This window comes from Centrocercus urophasianus, unplaced genomic scaffold, assembly GCF_019232065.1.
Source record: "Centrocercus urophasianus isolate 14NV4802_14NV808 unplaced genomic scaffold, USGS_Curo_1.0 seq_23, whole genome shotgun sequence".
Lineage (NCBI taxonomy): Eukaryota > Metazoa > Chordata > Aves > Galliformes > Phasianidae > Centrocercus > Centrocercus urophasianus.
This window is the reverse complement of record NW_024884789.1, coordinates 7,682,473-7,700,383: the sequence shown is the minus strand read 5'-3', so window position 1 is coordinate 7,700,383 and position 17,911 is coordinate 7,682,473. Positions and strand designations below refer to the sequence as shown.

The 17,911-nt window shown below is 42.4% G+C and overlaps 1 protein-coding gene and 1 long non-coding RNA gene across 3 annotated transcripts; both read left to right on the top strand.

Annotated features, from left to right (window-relative positions):
* Positions 1-565: 565 nt before the first annotated feature.
* LOC122163206 lies at positions 566-7,381 on the top strand. Of its 2 annotated transcripts, none has more exons than XR_006169852.1 (2): positions 566-718; positions 2,300-7,381. It is a non-coding gene; the product is annotated as an uncharacterized LOC122163206 (long non-coding RNA). The 2 variants fall into 2 exon arrangements; XR_006169853.1 differs by having other exon boundaries at positions 704-742.
* Positions 7,382-9,564: 2,183 nt separating this feature from the next.
* On the top strand, positions 9,565-16,151 carry MESD (mesoderm development LRP chaperone). The gene is given in 4 exon segments (XM_042824271.1): positions 9,565-9,729; positions 12,181-12,413; positions 13,138-13,373; positions 13,376-16,151. Coding segments are annotated over 4 exon segments (672 nt in total). The 3' UTR covers positions 13,414-16,151.
* Positions 16,152-17,911: the final 1,760 nt, after the last annotated feature.

The following is a 17,911-nucleotide window of genomic DNA, read 5'->3' as shown; positions in this document are numbered from 1 at the left end:
TTCATGCCCGCCGCCCTGGGCCCGCTCGGCGCCGCCGCCCCGCCCCGGCCGGCCCCCGCCGCGCCGCCGCCGCCGCTCCAACTTAGGCTCTTCCCGCAAACAAGGGCGGGGGCTCCGCGCTCCGACCGCGGATGCTGCATCCCGCCCGGCCCCGCGCTCCTCCTGCCATGTTCCGCCGCCGATCGCCAAGTCCCGGGGAAGAAAAATAAAAATAAAACGAAAAGAGGTTCTTTTAAATTCCCTTCTCGGGCTCTCAGACAAACTATTGGGAAGAGGCGGCCGCGGCGGCGCTGCCAGCCAGACGCTGCACGGCTCTGACGGAGGCTCTCCCCCTCCCCGTTGCCTCCGCCGTAACCTCGCCGGAGCCTATCGCAATCTTTTGTGCGGTGTCACCGCCCTCCGTTTAAACGCTGCCCTCCCCCCCGCCGCCCCGCTCCCCGCCCGTCGCCTCCCGCTCCTCCCCGGCGGAGGGGGCAGCAGCGCCGTGCCGCGACGGCGCCGCCCGCGCCAGGCACCGGCCGACGGCAGCGCCGACCGCGACGGCCTCGAGGGCCGCCGCTCCGTATGGCGCCCCCTCGCGGCACGCGGCGAGAGCGGAGGGCCGAAGTAAATGAATACCGCGCGTGGCGGAGAGCAGCCGTCGGGCGGGAGGAGGTGGGGATGGGAGCGGAGGGACGGGCGTGGGCCGGTCATCTTCCGGTAGCAGCCGCGTTGTGGGGTGAGTTGGCCGTATGCGGCTCAGGTGCGCGGCCTGGGGGGTGAGGGGGGGAAAGAGGACGGGGGGGGGGCAGCCGTGCTCTGGCTTCCTTTTCTTCCGTTTGCTTTAAAAGTCTTATGTTTTGCTAGCTGTAATCGGTGGTATAAACATCGTTACGCTTTTATTTGCACATAAATATTGCCTTTAGCTGCTTGTAGCATGAAACGAGACTTAAAGCACGGTTTTTTTTTTAACCATGGGAAATGAATTTGGTGTCCCTGTTCGAAGGTCGCCTGCCATTGGTTAGAATGGAGCAGGGAGAATGTAGTCTTCCTGACGTTTACTTTGTGCATGGGAAGCCCTGAAAAAAGCACTTTCTTTGCCTGTTTCTGCCCTGGAGTGCACTGGGAGTTGCATTGATGTTAATGGGAGGGTGCTGGGCTCAGGGAGTCTGAGGCAGACAAGTAAATGCCATTAAATAATTAAGTGAAAACTACTAAGTATGCTGGAATGAGTTTTAGGAAGATGGGCTTAACATTCCCTGGAAGGTGTCCATGGGGAATGAATGTATCATTTGGTAAACGGTGGTGATGAGAATATTGATGTCACACACATGAGGCTTTCTGCTGTCGTGCAACATCCCCATCAAAATAACCCAAAAGAATGAGTCCATGTTGAATCCATATTTTGCATTTGTTACGGATCCTTCTGCGGCCAAATATCAATGCTCTTTCTCTCCTTTCATTCAGGCTTTCCAATTCTGGCAGTTGGTTACATACATATAGCAGGCAGCATGCATCCGGAATATATTTGTCCCAGCTTATATTTACACAAAGTCCTGCTATGTTCATACTGTTGCAGGGGTAGGAGTGACACTGCTGTGAATGGAAGTTAGACCTGCAGGACCTTGCAGGCCAAAACCAGTGTCACCCTGGCACAAGGAGAGCCCACCTAATGGCATACTTTTTAAGATCTCCAAACAAGTACAAATAAGTACATTTCCTCACCCACTGCCTAGAGGAGTCCTTGGCCTTCTCTGCTCACACTGAGCGGGAGGAACACGGTTCTGGGAGAGGTAGGGTTAACAGGATGCATGCTTTGTGGGGTGGAGGGGAGCCCTTATTGTAGAGCCAGGATAGATGGAAGGGCAGATAGGCAGCTGTGGGTGTGTTGAAAATGGGCAGTTCTCCACCCATCTCTCCTCGCAGTAACAGCATGAGGGAGATTCTGTTTACCTAAATCAGATTATAGCAGTTTAATGGAAGGTCACAATTTGGGCCTAAACAATTTCGGTTTGCTGCCAACAGCTCATTTTCAAAACTATAAATAGGAGTGATTTCAGAATACTCTGACAAATAAAAGTCAGTGGGCAGCAGAAGCCAGCTGAATTGCATTGCAAAATATTTCCAGATATGTCCTTCAGTGAGGCAGTGAGAAATTATGTAGCATGAGGAATGCCTTTCATAAGAATATTAACCTAGTTTCTTTTAACGAGTAGTGACTACATTTAATGAGAGTTTGAGTATTTCATTTTAGAAACCTTTGGTCTCGTGCCTGGCTAGAAGAGGTGTTAAATGACCTAATAATCTTCTCCATTTTTAGATGCTGCCACAGGAGTCTCCATATGGTTTGTGTCATTGCCCCAGGACAAAAGAGACATCCAGGATTTGGACAGAGTTTCTGCTGCTGTTCTTCCAAAGCCTCCATCCCAGCTGCTCACATCAGAAACAAAGCGAGGCCCTAACCCTTGGCAATTCCTAGCAGCAGAAAGGGCCACCAGAGCTAGCGGTTAGTAAGGAGTAACCACTTAAATATAAAGCAAATATTCCTCAAGCTTCTTCAATCTGTTCAAAGGATTGTTGTACTGCTTACCAGCCTTGGTATTAGCAAGGGGCAAAATTGGTCATTACTGTAATTTGGTCAGTTGCTTGACTCCAGATTCGTCTTACCAGACGTCATTTTGCTCCTGTAGTAGCCTCAAGTGTTCTGTTCTTCTGTATATATGTAAATATATGATGAAGAGTGACCCAGCCATCTCATTTGGCTTGCATTTTGGAAATAGAAAATAGAATCATAGAGGTTGGAAGGGACCCCTGGAGGTCCATCTCTCTGCTAAAGCAGATTTCCTGGAGTAGGTTGGTTGTGTAGGAAAGCATCTGATTCTGTGTATCTCCAGAGAAGGGGACTCTACTACCTCTCTGGGCAGCCTGTTCCAGTGCTCTGTCACCCAAACAGTAATGAAGTTTGTATGAAACTGCCTATGTTCCTGTTTGTGCCCATCGCCCTTTGTCCTGCTGCTTGGCACCACTAAGAGCCTGGCTCCATCCACTTGACTTGACTCACCGTTATAGGTAGTCTTTTTCAGTATTATCACTAAGTGGCAGGAGTAAGCCCTTGGCTATTTTTGGTGAACCTGAGTAGGTAGCACGATTATGAAATGCATTGTGAGAACAAGCTTCACATTGTTTAAGAAAAAGAAAAAAAAAAATCTGTGCTGTAAGGGATGATAGGAGGAAGGAGGGGTAGGAACCACTTATGCTTGTCTTCAGTATATCCATAACTAACCGGTTCTCTTCCGCCCTTCATGTAGTGACACTCTAGTGAAAAACTGTTTCCTTCTGTTACTTTTATACAATTTGCAGGCCATTATTTGACCATAAACACATAACCTTACTGTAAATGGGAGCCTTGAAGACAGATTTGCTTGTGTCTAGTAATTTGAGTAGCACTGAGGAACAGCTACAATATGCCTTAAAGGCCCAGCAGATGTATCTGCATTGTTCAGGATGAAAATTTTACTCAGTGATTTTCGGGGTGGGTATTTCTTAAGTTCTTTGCATGTCTCTGGGAGGACTTGTGTATACCTGCTTGATTTCATGGCTGCTGAGTTCAAAAATGCCGTGCAGGACTTGGGCAGCCATGAATTAGTGTACAGACTGAGGAGACATGAAAATGAGGAGATAGGCTTGGCTGTAGAAAGATTTTTGCTGTCAGTCTGAATGAAATAACACTGTGGGACTGGAAACAGCAGGCACTGTCAGATAGAAAGGATTAAAAGGCTTTTTAGCGTGGCTTAGTAGTGTACAGAAGATTGGCTTACTTGTGATAGATCTTCTTTTGTCGCATTGATCTTTATTTCGCATTGTGCTTAATACAACAAAAACTGGAGTCTGACGTATTCTTTCATGAATCGTCTCACACAATGTGTGCCTTCTATTACTTACAAAAATCTTTTTTTTTTTTAAGAAATTGATTTTTTTTTTTTTTTTTTTTTTGCCACTATAGCCAATGTTGAGTCATAGTTGAACAATACGGAGTTGTAATAATTTTATGATCACTGTATGTGGCCATGTTGATGAGAGGAAGGCTATGATAGAATGAGCTACACTACTTTATATTACTTTCCTGTATGGATGTATCGATCTAACATAATAGGGAGCTAGCTGATGAAGGAATAAAAGGCAATTCAATGGTTCCCTGTGTCAGCTGTATGACTAAACCCATGAGGTGGTAATTACAGGATGATAGCTCCCATTCCAGGGGATGCAGCTGGCTTGTCAGGCTGGAAACTAGAAATGAGGGAAGGATGATGTTGGCAGAGGCTGACAAAGGAAATTATTTGACACAGAGCAAGACTTAGCAAGAAAGGCTGGAAGAAGCTGGGCCTTCCTTTTGCCAGCACTGGAGCGGTAGGTATGACATACAGAAGGGAAGGTGTGTGTGTTGACTGGTTTATTGTTTTTAAGATTTATTTTGTCTTAAATGGTTGGTGCTAAGTGTTTTGTGATTGGTGCTTACTGTCTTTACTTCATGAGAGACTAAAACTGCAAGGCCTGGGTCTTTCTTGAATCTGCAGAGGTAATCATGGCTCATACACCGGGGAAGCAACCTGAGAACTGCTCTGCCTGTAGCTAAAGACGACAGTGTGAGATCTGGGGGAACAGTTAGCTGATCTCTTGTGAGAACAAAACGCAAACCCATGAGTTCTGCTTCTTCATCTTTGAGAATGATTTTGTGCTTAAGTAGTTTATAGAACAATGGGCATGCTTTCAGACAGACTTAAGCTTGGTGTTTGGATGTTTTGTTTTTCTTTTTTATGACATAGTTAAAAACACAGTATCTGAAGAAAAAATATTGCATAAATAATGGTAAATATCAGTTATGCCTAAAATACGGGCTAGCTGCTGCAACTGAACGATAATACAGCAAAAGTAGGTTTTATTTTGTTCTCTTCTATTCACTGTTTATTGTACAGCTGTTCTCACCACTTACCATATATAATCAATTGGTTGTCTCCTGCTGCTAATATGGATATTTAGTACATTGAAATTGAAAAAAGACATTTTTTGTGGTAAGGAAAATGCAGCTAAAAAACTTGTCTTTTCAGAGGATGGAAGGTTGTGCCGTGTTTTATGCTAATAAAACAGCTATTAATGGCTTTGTGCTTCATATTCTTGTCTACCATCCACGCATACAGTTATCCACCATATGTCGGGTGTTTTATAAGGTGAGTGCTAGGAGCAGGAGGTGCAACATAGCTGCTTGTGTCCATTCCCCCTCCAGGAGTGGGTGAGCAGCACCAGGCACAGGTTTGTAAGCACTTAATGGAAGAAGGGTAGATGCCATTGGTAAGAGTGGTCTGGCATAAACAGGAATCCCAGACCTTCCCTTCAGTGTCTTTGGTCTGAGGTGTTTGTCTGGCGGTTGTTTTCTTTGTATGTGTTTGAGATCAAAGGAGAATATGGTACTTCAAACAAAATGTGCAAGGGCCCACCCTTCCTGAATTGCACTTTTGATAATATGTTCAGTCCTGCTGCTGTAATACTCCACAGAAGGGTTTTTTCTTTCTTTTTTTTTAATAAACTCCACTCCTTTTTAATATATGTCACAAGAGAATTTTAATAGATGTTTTTGTAAGATTACTTTACAGTCTCTGATCCTACACTTCTTTCCACGTAGTCTGTAAGAGGAGCCAGCAGCTTTAACTCATCAGAAGTTTGTGTGATGTATTACTTACAGTGGATGTAGGTGCCAGAAGTGACCTGTAAACCTAATACTAAATTGGGACTACAAAATTAATTTCACTTAGATTGTGGAGATTAGACTAGAAATAAAATTCCTCTGGGAGCTGTGTAAACCTTGACATTGATTTAATGTAATTCTTTCCTTAAGAGGGTAACTTTAAATTGTATAACAATACATAGTTTTAACCAGCACATATTTCTAGCAAATTGTGCAGCAAGACAAGTATTAACAGGAACATTCAGTGGTATTTCTGAATTTAAAGATCAGTGTGTAGCTCTGTGGATGCTGACAAGAGGGTCAGATGTCATACCCCTCCCTCCTCCTCTGTCCCCCCACCTGATCAGATAGGTCAAGTTATAAAGCCCGTGTGTCATTGCCAAGCATCTCCATTCAGTCCATAAATTGTAATTTATAATATACAAATTATATCCAAATCACACTAATTTACCCTGACTGGGGAGAATTTGTTAACTTGGATCCAGCAATTAAAGGTCTGATTAGCTCCAGAACAAAAATGTTTATTGTGTTACGGAATGGCAAGTGAGTGTTTGTTTTATGCCTTAATTTAGACTGAAATTATTCTGAATCATTCAAATGTTTATTTTTGCTCTGGATGACAGCATATTCTATACTAAAAAGCATATTTTCTTCTTGAGATGTAGAAATATTTTGTTGTTTTTAAAGGGAACATGTATAGGTCTCTTTCTTCAGGTTATTGCCTGAGCAGGCTGTTTGTACAAGTCTGATTTAACATATGCACTGTCTTTGCACGAGAGCTCATGCATTAGATTACATTTGCAAGGGAGAATTTTGAGTACTTAACCTTAATTTCACCTATTAAAACACTAATTTTGAATGTTATACTTTAAGTAACTTGGAATACCCTGACACCCTGTAAAATATTTGACAATGTTTTAAGCAGTAAGAGCACTCTGAATGTTCGGTCATCTCAAATTTGCTTCAAATTTTCTGGCATCTGTTACTGACCAAGTCTTCTGTATTATTTAACATTGTATTGCCATGGTCCTTTGCTAAGCATGTAGGTGCAGAAGCAGTTCTAACAACTGACTGCAATCAGAGTACAGCTGCACACCAGACCTTAATCATTTCAGTTATTCTAAGTAACTGCTTACAGTCTGCCTTCTGCAACACCTCATTCATTTGAGCCACTGTTAAACATTCTCTTGTATGAGAAGAGTTTTTAAAATGAATTACTTCTTCCAGACGTGGAATATGGTGATAGCAGGTAGCCCTTGTGTTCTTCCTCCCTTCTGCATGCTTAGGGCTAATCTTCTGATCTTGTTAGTTTCTTTTAATCTCTAAATTGTCTGTATGTCCTCCCAAGACAGCTCTGCCCTTTCCTTTCCTTGATGATTTCAAGTTGTTTGTTCTTTCCAAGGTTAACTGTCAAGGGACAAGCTTTAAGATCATGCATATTTCCCCTACTGTAGTTATTTGCAAGGAAAAGTAAGCTATGATGAATGAGCATCCACACTAAAATAGAAAATTGCATACGAAAACCTACCACCCCCAAGGACCTGAAAGGGCTTTTGGCAGCTAAAAAAATACGCATGTTCTCCTAACTCATGATAAATAAAGGGACAGGAAGTAAATTTTGCAGAAATACAGTTTGAAAAATTAACACCTACATTTAAAATTTAAAAAAAAAAAAAAAAAGGCAACAGGACAGAGAATCCCAAACTTCATTAGCAGAAATTTAGGACAGCTTGAATCTTCTCAAATTGCAACCTGACCCAACCATGTGAAAACATTTTACATCAAGAGGGGGAGGTAGATTTGCACTTCTTATTGAATTGTAATGTTATCTTTGAAAATACTAAGATAAAAATCGTATGTTTTAGAAGATGAAATGACACCTACAGCTTGAAACATCTCCTGACGTGACAAATGGGGCTTTCAAAATAAAGCAGTGAACACTTTGTATTTGCAATTTACAATGACAGTAGCCATTTGTTATCAGGTATGTTCTGTACTGTAACCATAATAGTGTTAGCTGCTAAGACTATGAAAACTTGTAAGGAATATAAGAATGCTTAAGGAAAAAAAAAAAAAACCATTTTTATGTGCATCTATAGATGCTTTGAATGAAACACATCATGTTTCAGTGGAAAAAAATAATTCAATTTTATTTCAGTGTGAGTGATATGTATTTCTAGCTGTGTGGATTTTTGTTCTTGTACAGGAAAGAACAATGGAGTATAAAGAGAGGCTGAATAAGTGTTTGAACTGCAGCTGACTCTGTGGAGAGCATATGTACTTTAAACAAGTTCTTCCTGAGCACAGAACGCTGCTTAGTAGTTGCAAATTTAGAAGTAAGCATGAAAAACCCTCCTTTCAAGTTAAAGCTTTTATATGCATGACAGATACATAGGATTGTTTGGTGCCATGCTGGAAAGCTGTACGACTTGTTCACTTAACAAAGGAAATTAGATTACTCCTTAGATCTGCATGTGTATGTCGCACCAGACATTAATGAATGTCAAGTTGGCCTGGTTTGCTCTAATAACAGAAAACAGTTGAAAATATTTCCCAGTAGAAATTCAATAAAAATGTATTTTTATACTGCTTAGTCCAACATTCCTAAAATTGATATATTTTTTATTTTAGTGAATTTAAGCATGATCCAATAATAACAAAGTTAGCAGGAACATACTTCACTAAAACCTCATAGGGATGTGGGATGTAGTGTATATATATATATATGATATTTGTTATACCCAATGAGAAGGCACTGAGCAAATGTGCTCGTTAGTGACTTACTGGACAGCTTTGTGAGAGGCACTTGACTAAAATCCTGTTCCAGTTATTGTATATTTAACAAGCTCCATGAATAGCTATGGCCTAACAGCTTCCTGTTTCTCAACCGTACTGGTGGTGTTTCTGAAACATAATAAAACAATAATCTGCAGGATGGAGGTTGCAGAGAAGGGTGGTTGCTTATCGAGGCACTGCAGTCTTGCCTCCCATCCCCTCCACTGTTTGCTGAGGCTTGGAGACTCCGTTTTTTCTACTGCACGAGCCCTTGGCAGCCATCTCCCATCAGGGCCTTAATCCTTTCAGAAGTCCTGGATGCAGAAAGCATCCCAAACCCACACCCCTGCCTAATTAGTGCTGCTGTTCTGTGCCAGCAGCGCAGTGGGCTCCTGCTTTGCCTCAGGCCTGGATGCAGTGACAGAACTGCGCTGGATGTTCGCTGGGTGGAGTCCATCCCGCTGCCGCGCTCTGTACCAACCCTGCGGTTACTCTCATGCTTCCTTCTGTTCCCGTGTTCGAGCTTACTGGAGTCCATGTCCCAAAGGCAAAAGCTTGCGATATTTATAATTAAGTGACTTGTATTGAGGAAAGAACGAAGGCTTGAATAGGCCTATAGAGATGTTAATCTGTGGGATCCGTTTGGATAATGGAAAAGTGGAAAAATAGTATCTACAAAGAAAAAGTCGTGTGCGTGTGGTGCTCAGGTGCTCTGGAGTTATACTTTACTGAAAGCAGCTTTATTTTTAGATCTTCCAATAAAAAACGGATGTTGCTGAGATAGGATTAGAAGACAGCGCCGCGGGGCCGGTTCCCGTCACAGCCATCGATGCACACAGCTCCTCGCCATCCCCTTAACAAGTAAGAACAAATGCCCCGCTCTCTATTCGGGAGCTGGTCCGTGGCACAGCACCGAGCCATTCCGCAGCCGGAGCCGCGCAGCCCTCCGACCACCCGCTCCCCGCTCCCCCCGCCCTCGCCGCCCGTGTCTGCAGCCCCTCCTCCCCGCGCCCCCGCCCCTTCACGCGGCCGCGCCGCCCTCCTTCCCCTCCCGCCTGCTACCGGACAAGATGGCGGCGGCCGCGCGTTGGGCCGCGTTGGGTCTGGCGCTATGGCTGTGCGCGGCGGCCCGCGCCGAGGAGCCGGAGGGGAAGCGGCGGGCGGGGCCGGCCAAGAAGAAAGACATTCGGGACTACAACGACGCGGACATGGCCCGGCTGCTGGAGCAGTGGGAGGTGCGGGGCGGGGCTGGGGGCCCGCGCTGGGGTCTCCACGTTCGGCCGGAGGAGCGGGCGGCTCTTCCCAGGCATGGCCGCGGCCTGGCGGGGCGGTAGGGCTGCCCGGGGGTGCAGGCGACTCTGTGACAGCAGGTCGCGGCTGGGGTTGCCGGAAAGGAGGAGCTCCGTGCGCGGGAGATGTGGGGCGGAGGGGCAGCTGCGCGAGGCCGGCGGTGAGCTGTGCCGTAACGTGGAGTGGTGCGGGTTTCTCCCTGTAGAAAGGTGTTTTCTTGGAAAATGGAGACAGTGTTTAAAGGAAACGGCTAAAAAGCTAAAGTTCACCTTTTATTAATCAGGCAAGAAGCAGATAGTCCTGGCTGCTAAAAAAAAAAAAAAAAAAAATTATTGTAGTGGGCAAATTCAGCTTAATTTGGCATAGTAGGGCAAATCATAAAGGAAAGGTTGTCTGAGGTGGTGAGTTCGTTGCTTGGACAGAAGGGTTGGTGCCTCTCGGGCTCTCCTGCTTCATGTTCTGTGCCAGCTGGGTGGCCAGCAGCTCTGCTCTTTTCCCTGTAGCTGGAGGTCTCTGTTTCACTTCACAGAGTGCTGCACGATTGCTCGCAGACGTACTGTGTGCAGCTGTGGCTGGGCAGCTCGGCTTGGCATTGCAGCCGAGGAGGTGCATGAATAGCCATGTGAGCAACAAGTTAATGGTAGTGGGAGCTCAACAATTCTGATGGTCGGCTGTGTGGCATTTCTCTAGTAGCTGTTGGGATGCCTACAGGGGACTGGAAAGACTTGAGGGTGGGGTGGATGGAGCATAAAGAAGAAAGGGCTTAATTGGCTTGAAGGGGTGGGAGAAGAGAAACAAAGGAGCTGTTATGGATTTGGATAAGAGCAGGAATTATGCTCGGGAGTGAGGGGGCATAGGGCACGGATCTGTGCAGAGCCAAGTTTCCTTGGTTTCAGTAGATTAAGACTCCTAATATTTTCTATTTTTGTGGTCATAAGGACAGAAACTACATTTCCTTATGAACAATTTTTGTTAGAGACTTCGTTGCAATCTTCAGTGTTTTAAAAGCTTGTTTAGATAGCACCAAAGTGGGAGCAAACAAACTTATAATGAAAATCTCTCCAGGTTTCTGAGTGCCCTTTCAGCAGGCTGGAACAGTGCGGGCTTGCCAGTGTTAAAGGGTTTTAATATTGAAGTCTTGTTGATCCAAGGCGCATCAGTAAGGGAGCTTCAGCTTATACAACTTACAGCGCTTGCTGTATTCAGTCACTGCTTTTGTTAGAGAGGTGAAAGGATAGGAAAAGTGCAGTTGGTTTCTGCCATGTAGAGATTTCTTTTCGTGGTAAGGGCCTCTCCAGCAGCCTTGAGTCCAGAGGAGGTGGAAACAGAACAACTCCTGGACCAGGTTCTCAGCTCTGTTATTAAAACAACATATTCTTTAAAACAGATTATTACTCAGGCTTGAATCTGAGCTATGGTTATTTAATGGACTATGGATGTGGATGGCATATGTTGCAGATCCTTTTAAAAATCCTTTTAAAAAAAAAAAAAAGATCCTTTTAAAAAAAAAAAACATCCAAGATGTTGGTGAGAGAAGTTTAGGAGATGAGGTTGAGAGAGAAGGAACGGGTTGCTACTGTATGTAATGCTTTGCTGTTGAAGCCTCACATTAGCATTTAAATGAATTAGTCTGCTAGATGTTGCAAAGCAAAGGGTTACACTTTTCTTTCTGTCCTTTACTTTGTAATTAACTTGATTAATAAAAATGTGATAGTTTGTGCAGGATCATCAAGGGAAGTGACTTGTAGCGGATCTTTTGACCACTTATTTCAATTGAAGCTTTAGTAATACTTCTTTATGGATGTTTGGTTGAATAGTTAAGGGTAAAATAGGTAATATATTATCATCATGTTGAGGTTGTAGTCAATTTCTGTGTTGAATAGGGAATATTTGTAAACATTGTTTCTGCCTTTCTGTTTCAAAGCTGTGGAATATGTTGGTTTTGTGCTATTCCTGCTATCCAGACTGGTAGAAAGTGCGGTTAATAATTCGCTCATCCATGTTCAGAACATTTATGATTGAATTGTGTGAGATTCTATATTTAAAGGTACATGGTGTGCTTAATAAAATTCCATGAAACTGAAGGAAAAGGTGTTATTTTATGAAGCACCTAGTGGGTTTGTAGTGGATCAGCCACGAGGATGGAATATTTCTCAGTATATGATAAAATGAGATTTTACCTGCTGGAGTGAGAATGTGCATTGCTCTGAGGAGAGGGTTTATAAGTGACTTATCCTGAGGCAAAGTTCACGGTTTCTTTTCATGCGGGGGTCTCCATCTTCAAACTACTCAGTGCTTTCTTACCAAAGCAGAGTTATTCCCTAAACAGTGGTGAGTTTTTGAAAAGAACGTTTCTTCAACAGTTTAATTTTAACACATCCTTCTTTTCAATATAGAAAGACGATGACATTGAGGAGGGGGATCTTCCTGAACACAAGAGGCCTCCAGCACCAATAGATTTCTCAAAAATTGATCCAGGCAAGCCTGAAAGCATCCTGAAACTGACGAAAAAAGGGAAGACTTTGATGATGTTTGTCACAGTGTCAGGAAATCCCACGGAAAAAGAGACAGAAGAAATTACTAGTCTGTGGCAGGGAAGTCTCTTCAACGCCAACTATGATGTACAGAGGTACGCCGTTGTATGCAAGGGTAGAGTTTTGCTCAGAACTCTTGTTTTTTTTCCTTCCTGGGAATCTTTTCCACTGTTGATCCTGTAGTCTCCTCTAGCTCTATCAACTCCTACTATTTCTTTGCTGCTATGTCAGTTCATATAACAATTGTTTTTCTTCTAAGTCACTTTAGAAAAAATTTGGTTTGGTGCATAAATATTTTTAACACTTATTTGTGGTTTGCATATAGCCTAGCTTCTTTTTTACCTCATGGTTCAGCTTTTTTTCAGTTTTAGCTGCAGTAGTTTGCCTTCATGTTGATGGAAGACATCCTACTCATAAGATGTGTAACCACAAAGGGTTTTTTGTTCCTCTGGCTGAAAATAAGATTTCTGTTCAAGAGAGAGTGGATGGTTTTGAAACAGGAATGTTGCAGTCTTGAGTTGAGACTGGGAACGTTTGCAATGAGAGAACAAATCAGATTTAATGCCCATCAGTGGATTTTGTATAGCATCAAATTAGTTCTAGCGTTTTCTTCATACTTTCTCCTACTTGGTTATTTCTAAACTTAACACTTTTTATTCTTCCATGCTAGCAAACTGTTCTCGTCCACATCTCCGAACAGCAAGACCAATTACTTGCTTTTAGATGGATATCTGTCTCGGAGGAGCTCTGAATGAAATAAAACGTTTTAGCACTAGAAAAGCACAGAACTAACAGAAAAATTATGCATCTTTCCTCTAGGTTTATTGTTGGCTCAAATCGTGCAATCTTTATGCTCCGTGATGGCGGTTATGCCTGGGAGATCAAAGACTTCCTGATAAGTCAAGAAAGGTGTGCAGATGTTACTTTGGAAGGCCAGGTTTATCCGGGCAAAGGAGCAGATGGAAGTGAGAAAGGAAGCAACAAAACCAAACCTGAGAAAGCAAAGAAGAAAAAAGATGCAGAGAAGAAATCTAAAAGCAGCCAAGAGGACAACCGTGCAACCAAACAGAGAGAAGACCTATGACAGATGCATGAACCAGACTCAATAGTGCTCTGTTCCTTGAAGGGAAACTTAACTTTCTTTACAATTTCTGGCTTTATAAAGGAGAAGGAAGGAAGCAGATGTTACTGAGGTTTAAAGACTTCTGTGTTGAAATATACATGTTTACTTATTAATGTTGGCTTTTGGTTAGTTACAGAAATGGTAATGTTTAATACCAGCAATTGACTACTTTAGTTTGTAATTCATTATGCTTTTGTTGTTGTTCAAAGTTAACATACAGACCTATGTCTGAGGTTATGAACATAGGTGGAGAGGAAGGAATGGAGTCTCAGAATACACCAGTGTTAATGTGTAGTAGCTCCTGTTCGTCTTGGGGTTGCAAATTGGTCGTTGGTTCCTTGTTGCAGGGCTTCTTGCTAAAAGATGCTTTAGGAAGCCAGTTTGCCACTCTCAGTTTGCAGAACGACTTAAGTTGCCAAGAACAATGTTCTGGTGGCCAAAGATGTCTGAAATGGCCAGGTTTAAGATGGGTTTGGTTAGACTGCTTTTCTGTAAACAAAAACTCTTCTGTTTGTCACTGAAAATCCACAGAAGTGCTTTGATACATAATAGAAGCTAGTCAGACACTCAGCTAATGCACTCCAAATCAGTACAGAGATTCTGTACCCATCAGATGTGATGCAGTTGAGTGTAAGGAAGCTACAAAGCCAACGTGGACAGCGTTAGAGTGAAAAGAAAAGTCACATTCATGGCATTCAAGTTGCTACTGCTGCCAAAGAACAGTACCCCATTATCTAGACAGTGAGTTAGAAGATACGGCTTTAACTCTGGAATTAATTTGTTGTGCTAATGGTTTGCTTGAATCCTTGTAAAAACATTAGTCGCAGTGCAGAGTTAAACTTCGAGGTTGACCTATCTCTTACTGATGTTTAATAACCAGATTAATTTTTTTCCTTAAATTCCTGAGCGTGCCGTGGTTGATTGTAAATGATGAGTGGTTTAAATAACGTGAACCTTGATGTATGAGAGCAAGTCTCATTTCTCCTTGAAAGCCTTTGTGTGGTCAGGAAGGTTTTATTATAATGCCATCAGTTTTCAGGCAAACTCATGGCTTAGCTGTGCTTTCCTTTTCCTCTTCTATTATTTAGGACTAAATGCACCCAGTATTTGTGGTCCACATAATTTTTCAGAGGATGAGCACAGTATTAACTGTCTCAATTCGATAGTACCAAGATAATATTTCTTTCACTCTTTTTATAAGGTGCTAAAATCCAAGTGTTTTGGGTGAAAGGTCCTAACTGAACCATAATGGTTGCTCTTGTGGAATATTTCATTATCAAAAGAGGGAAGCTGACTTACTGAGTGCTTGTTCCAAAATAAAAGGATGTCACTAAACTTATTGCTTCACTGAGTAGTCAAACATTTTACATAATGATGCGTTTAGTTAGAAGTTCAGGGAGGAAAACTAACCTGTCTTTGGTTTCTTTAGTTACTCATAAGGACTAACTGGTATTGATAAAAATTCCAGACAATCATTTTTCCTTACTTCCAGTGATAGCATATGAATTCAAGAAATCTTTCCTGCCACACTTCACTAAACAGTTGTCTGAGTGGATAAATGAAAGTCACATATTGGTTTTGTATTCCACTGTTAATCCAAAGGCATTCAGGAGTTGAGGTAGGTCTCTAGGAACTTGGATATTGGACTGCGGAGAGATGTGCAGTCTGTTTGTTGTTCATAACTAACTTAACATGTTGTAACACTTTCAGGTACCTTCTGTTTTGTCTAAGAATTTTTCTTCTGAGAAGATAAGCATATGTGAAATGTTATTGCCTTTTTTTTTTTTTCTTTTTACAACAACTCTATGGTACCAAGATGACAATTCAGTTTGTCATCACACGAGTGGAAATGCTCTGTTCTTTCTGGCTTGAGTTTTGGTTGTGTTTTTTTGTTTTTTTCAAACTGGGTTTTAATGAGCTAAGTATTTAAGTAATGCAACAAATAATAGAAAATCGAAGCAAAGGAGGAGGGTTGATCACTACCTGTAACTGTAGTCCAACTTCTGAGAATCAGTGCTTGTTGTAGTCAGTCGAAAGGCTGTGTTTACAGCAGGCTGGGTCTCTTCCCTTTGTGGTTAATAGGGTGGAGGGAGCTTTGCTGAAATTCAGCACACCTGTTGACCAGTTGTTTGTTTCTGAGTAATTAGCGTGTGCCAAATGAAGTCATGTTTTATGCCACTTTTTTAAAATTAAAAATAATGGCTCATTTGATTTTTCTCTCTTAAGTCTTTGGGACCATGGCGCTTGGACTGGTGCAGCTTTATATAAGCAGTGTTATGTTGTACTGATTGAAGAGACCCAAACACAATATATATGCATGTGTGTATATATATGTTGCATATATATACATATTGAAACTGAGCTTCTTGAAGGTGATTTTGTTTAGTTGGAGATGATAACTTCTTGTTCTTGCCTCCTTATCTAAGCTCTACACACAGGTATGTCGAAAAAAGCCTGCTGTCACGACAGCTAAACTTCTGCCTTTCTCTACTCCACTTTAATTATTTCTCTGTTCTAATGCCACAACTAAATTTGCTGGGTTATCTTTGTATTTTAACCCAGCTGCCATTCTCAGAAGATAGTTTGGCAATGTTACTACAGAGAATGTCATATTTTGTGAAAACTTTTCATTTGATTTTATTGATTAAAATATTGGAATAAGCATCTGATTTCATTTTCAAACTAAGTCTAATGTATACCATATGCCTCATCTGTTCTACTGAATGTATTTATTTTTCTAATTTATATTTCTAGCTGTAAGAGAACAAGTGCATTCCCTATTCTTGGAGACCTAACTTTATGGGGCAAAGTGAGTAAGCAAAGCTGATGTTTACGCTACATGGAAGACCTAGCTAGCCTGTATAACAAGTGAATGCTAGTGCTTAAATATGGAACAAAACACCCTCAGCAGTGACTAAATGTTATTATTTAGGACATTCAAGCATTGTAAATGCTTCTTTCTGGAAAGATGAGAATTTGATTTGTGGTCATTACTACATCACTAAGAGGTACATGTAATAAATTTCAGTGTCATAGGATTACTGTGAAACCATAGCTGTTAGCAGGCTTTTATCTTTATCTTATCTGCTACATGGTCATCTTCTGCATCTTTTCCAGCAGGAAAAAATCTCTTTTGGTTTGTCTCCAGCACTGCTCTCTCATTCTAAGTGAAGGACACATTTTTAAAATTCCATTGTTATCTATTATGACACACTGAGCAGCTCTGTAGCCAACAGGATTTCTGGTTTTCACTTGTGCTGTCAAAGCATTTCTCTTTGAGAAGCCAGGTCAGCTTTGGTTTCAAAAAGGTCCCTATCACTATTACTAAATTTTTAAAATTCTTTTTCAAAAAGGAAATCATAAAATAACATTCCATTAAGATACAGGGCAGCCTACTTCTCTTTGATATTTGGCCGCTGTTATCTTGGGCTTTGTAATAAGGCTCAGGAAATATTTCTTCTCTTTCTGTGGCTCGTTTCCTTTTTTTTTTTTTTTTTTTTTTTTTTTTAATTGAGGGAGCATTTACCTTTTTCAGAATTTTCCTTGATTGCATGGCATGTTTGTAGCAATGCAGAGAGCCATGGAGCTGCCTCTGCTTTTACAGATCCGTTTTACTGGTGCTGTGATGTTTCTAATTCTTAACAGTTTTGCTGGTTGGGTTCTGGGACAGGAGTCAGCAGGGTTCATTCAGAGAGCTTTGAACTAGATTCAAAGTGGGATGGAGTTGTAGCTGGATTGGCACTGGTGGGGCAGCACTCTAGTACTGATAAAGGCTGGGGTGCTTCCCCTCTCCTTAGGGTTGAAATCAGTGTGCTCAGCTTGCTCCCTGAAGAGCCTGTACACCAATGCATGTAGCATGGGGAATAAGCAGGAGTCAGAAATCGGTGTTAGGGCAGGAGATTATGATCTGGTGGCAATTACAGAGACATGGTGGGACAGGTCACATGACTAATGTCATGGATGGCCATGTTCTTTACAGGAAAGACAGACCAGCAAGGCAAGGTTGTTCTCTATGGGAGAGAACAACTAGAATTCATTGAGTACTGTCCAGGAGTAGATGAGGAGCAAGTTGAGAGTTTGTGGGTGAGAAGGGGCAGGCTGGCCTGGTTGATAATGTTGTGGTTGTCTATTACAGGCCGCTGGATCAGGACAAGGAAGTTGGCGAGCCCTTCTATAGGCAGCTGATATCAGCCTCACAATTATAGGTCCTGGTATTCATGGGGGATTTTAGCTACCCAGATATTTGCTGGAAGGCCCACTCAGCAAGCCAGCCACAGTCCAGGATGTTCCTCCAGTGCATTAATGATAACTTTTCTGATGGAAATGGTGGATGAACCAACTAGGAGAGGACAGCTGCTGGATCTTGTTCTCACTAACAGAGAGAGTAATGGGTTGAAGTGGTGAAGGTTGAAGGCAGCCTTGGTTGCAGTGACCATGAGATGGTGGAGTTCAGTATTTCATGTGGCAGAA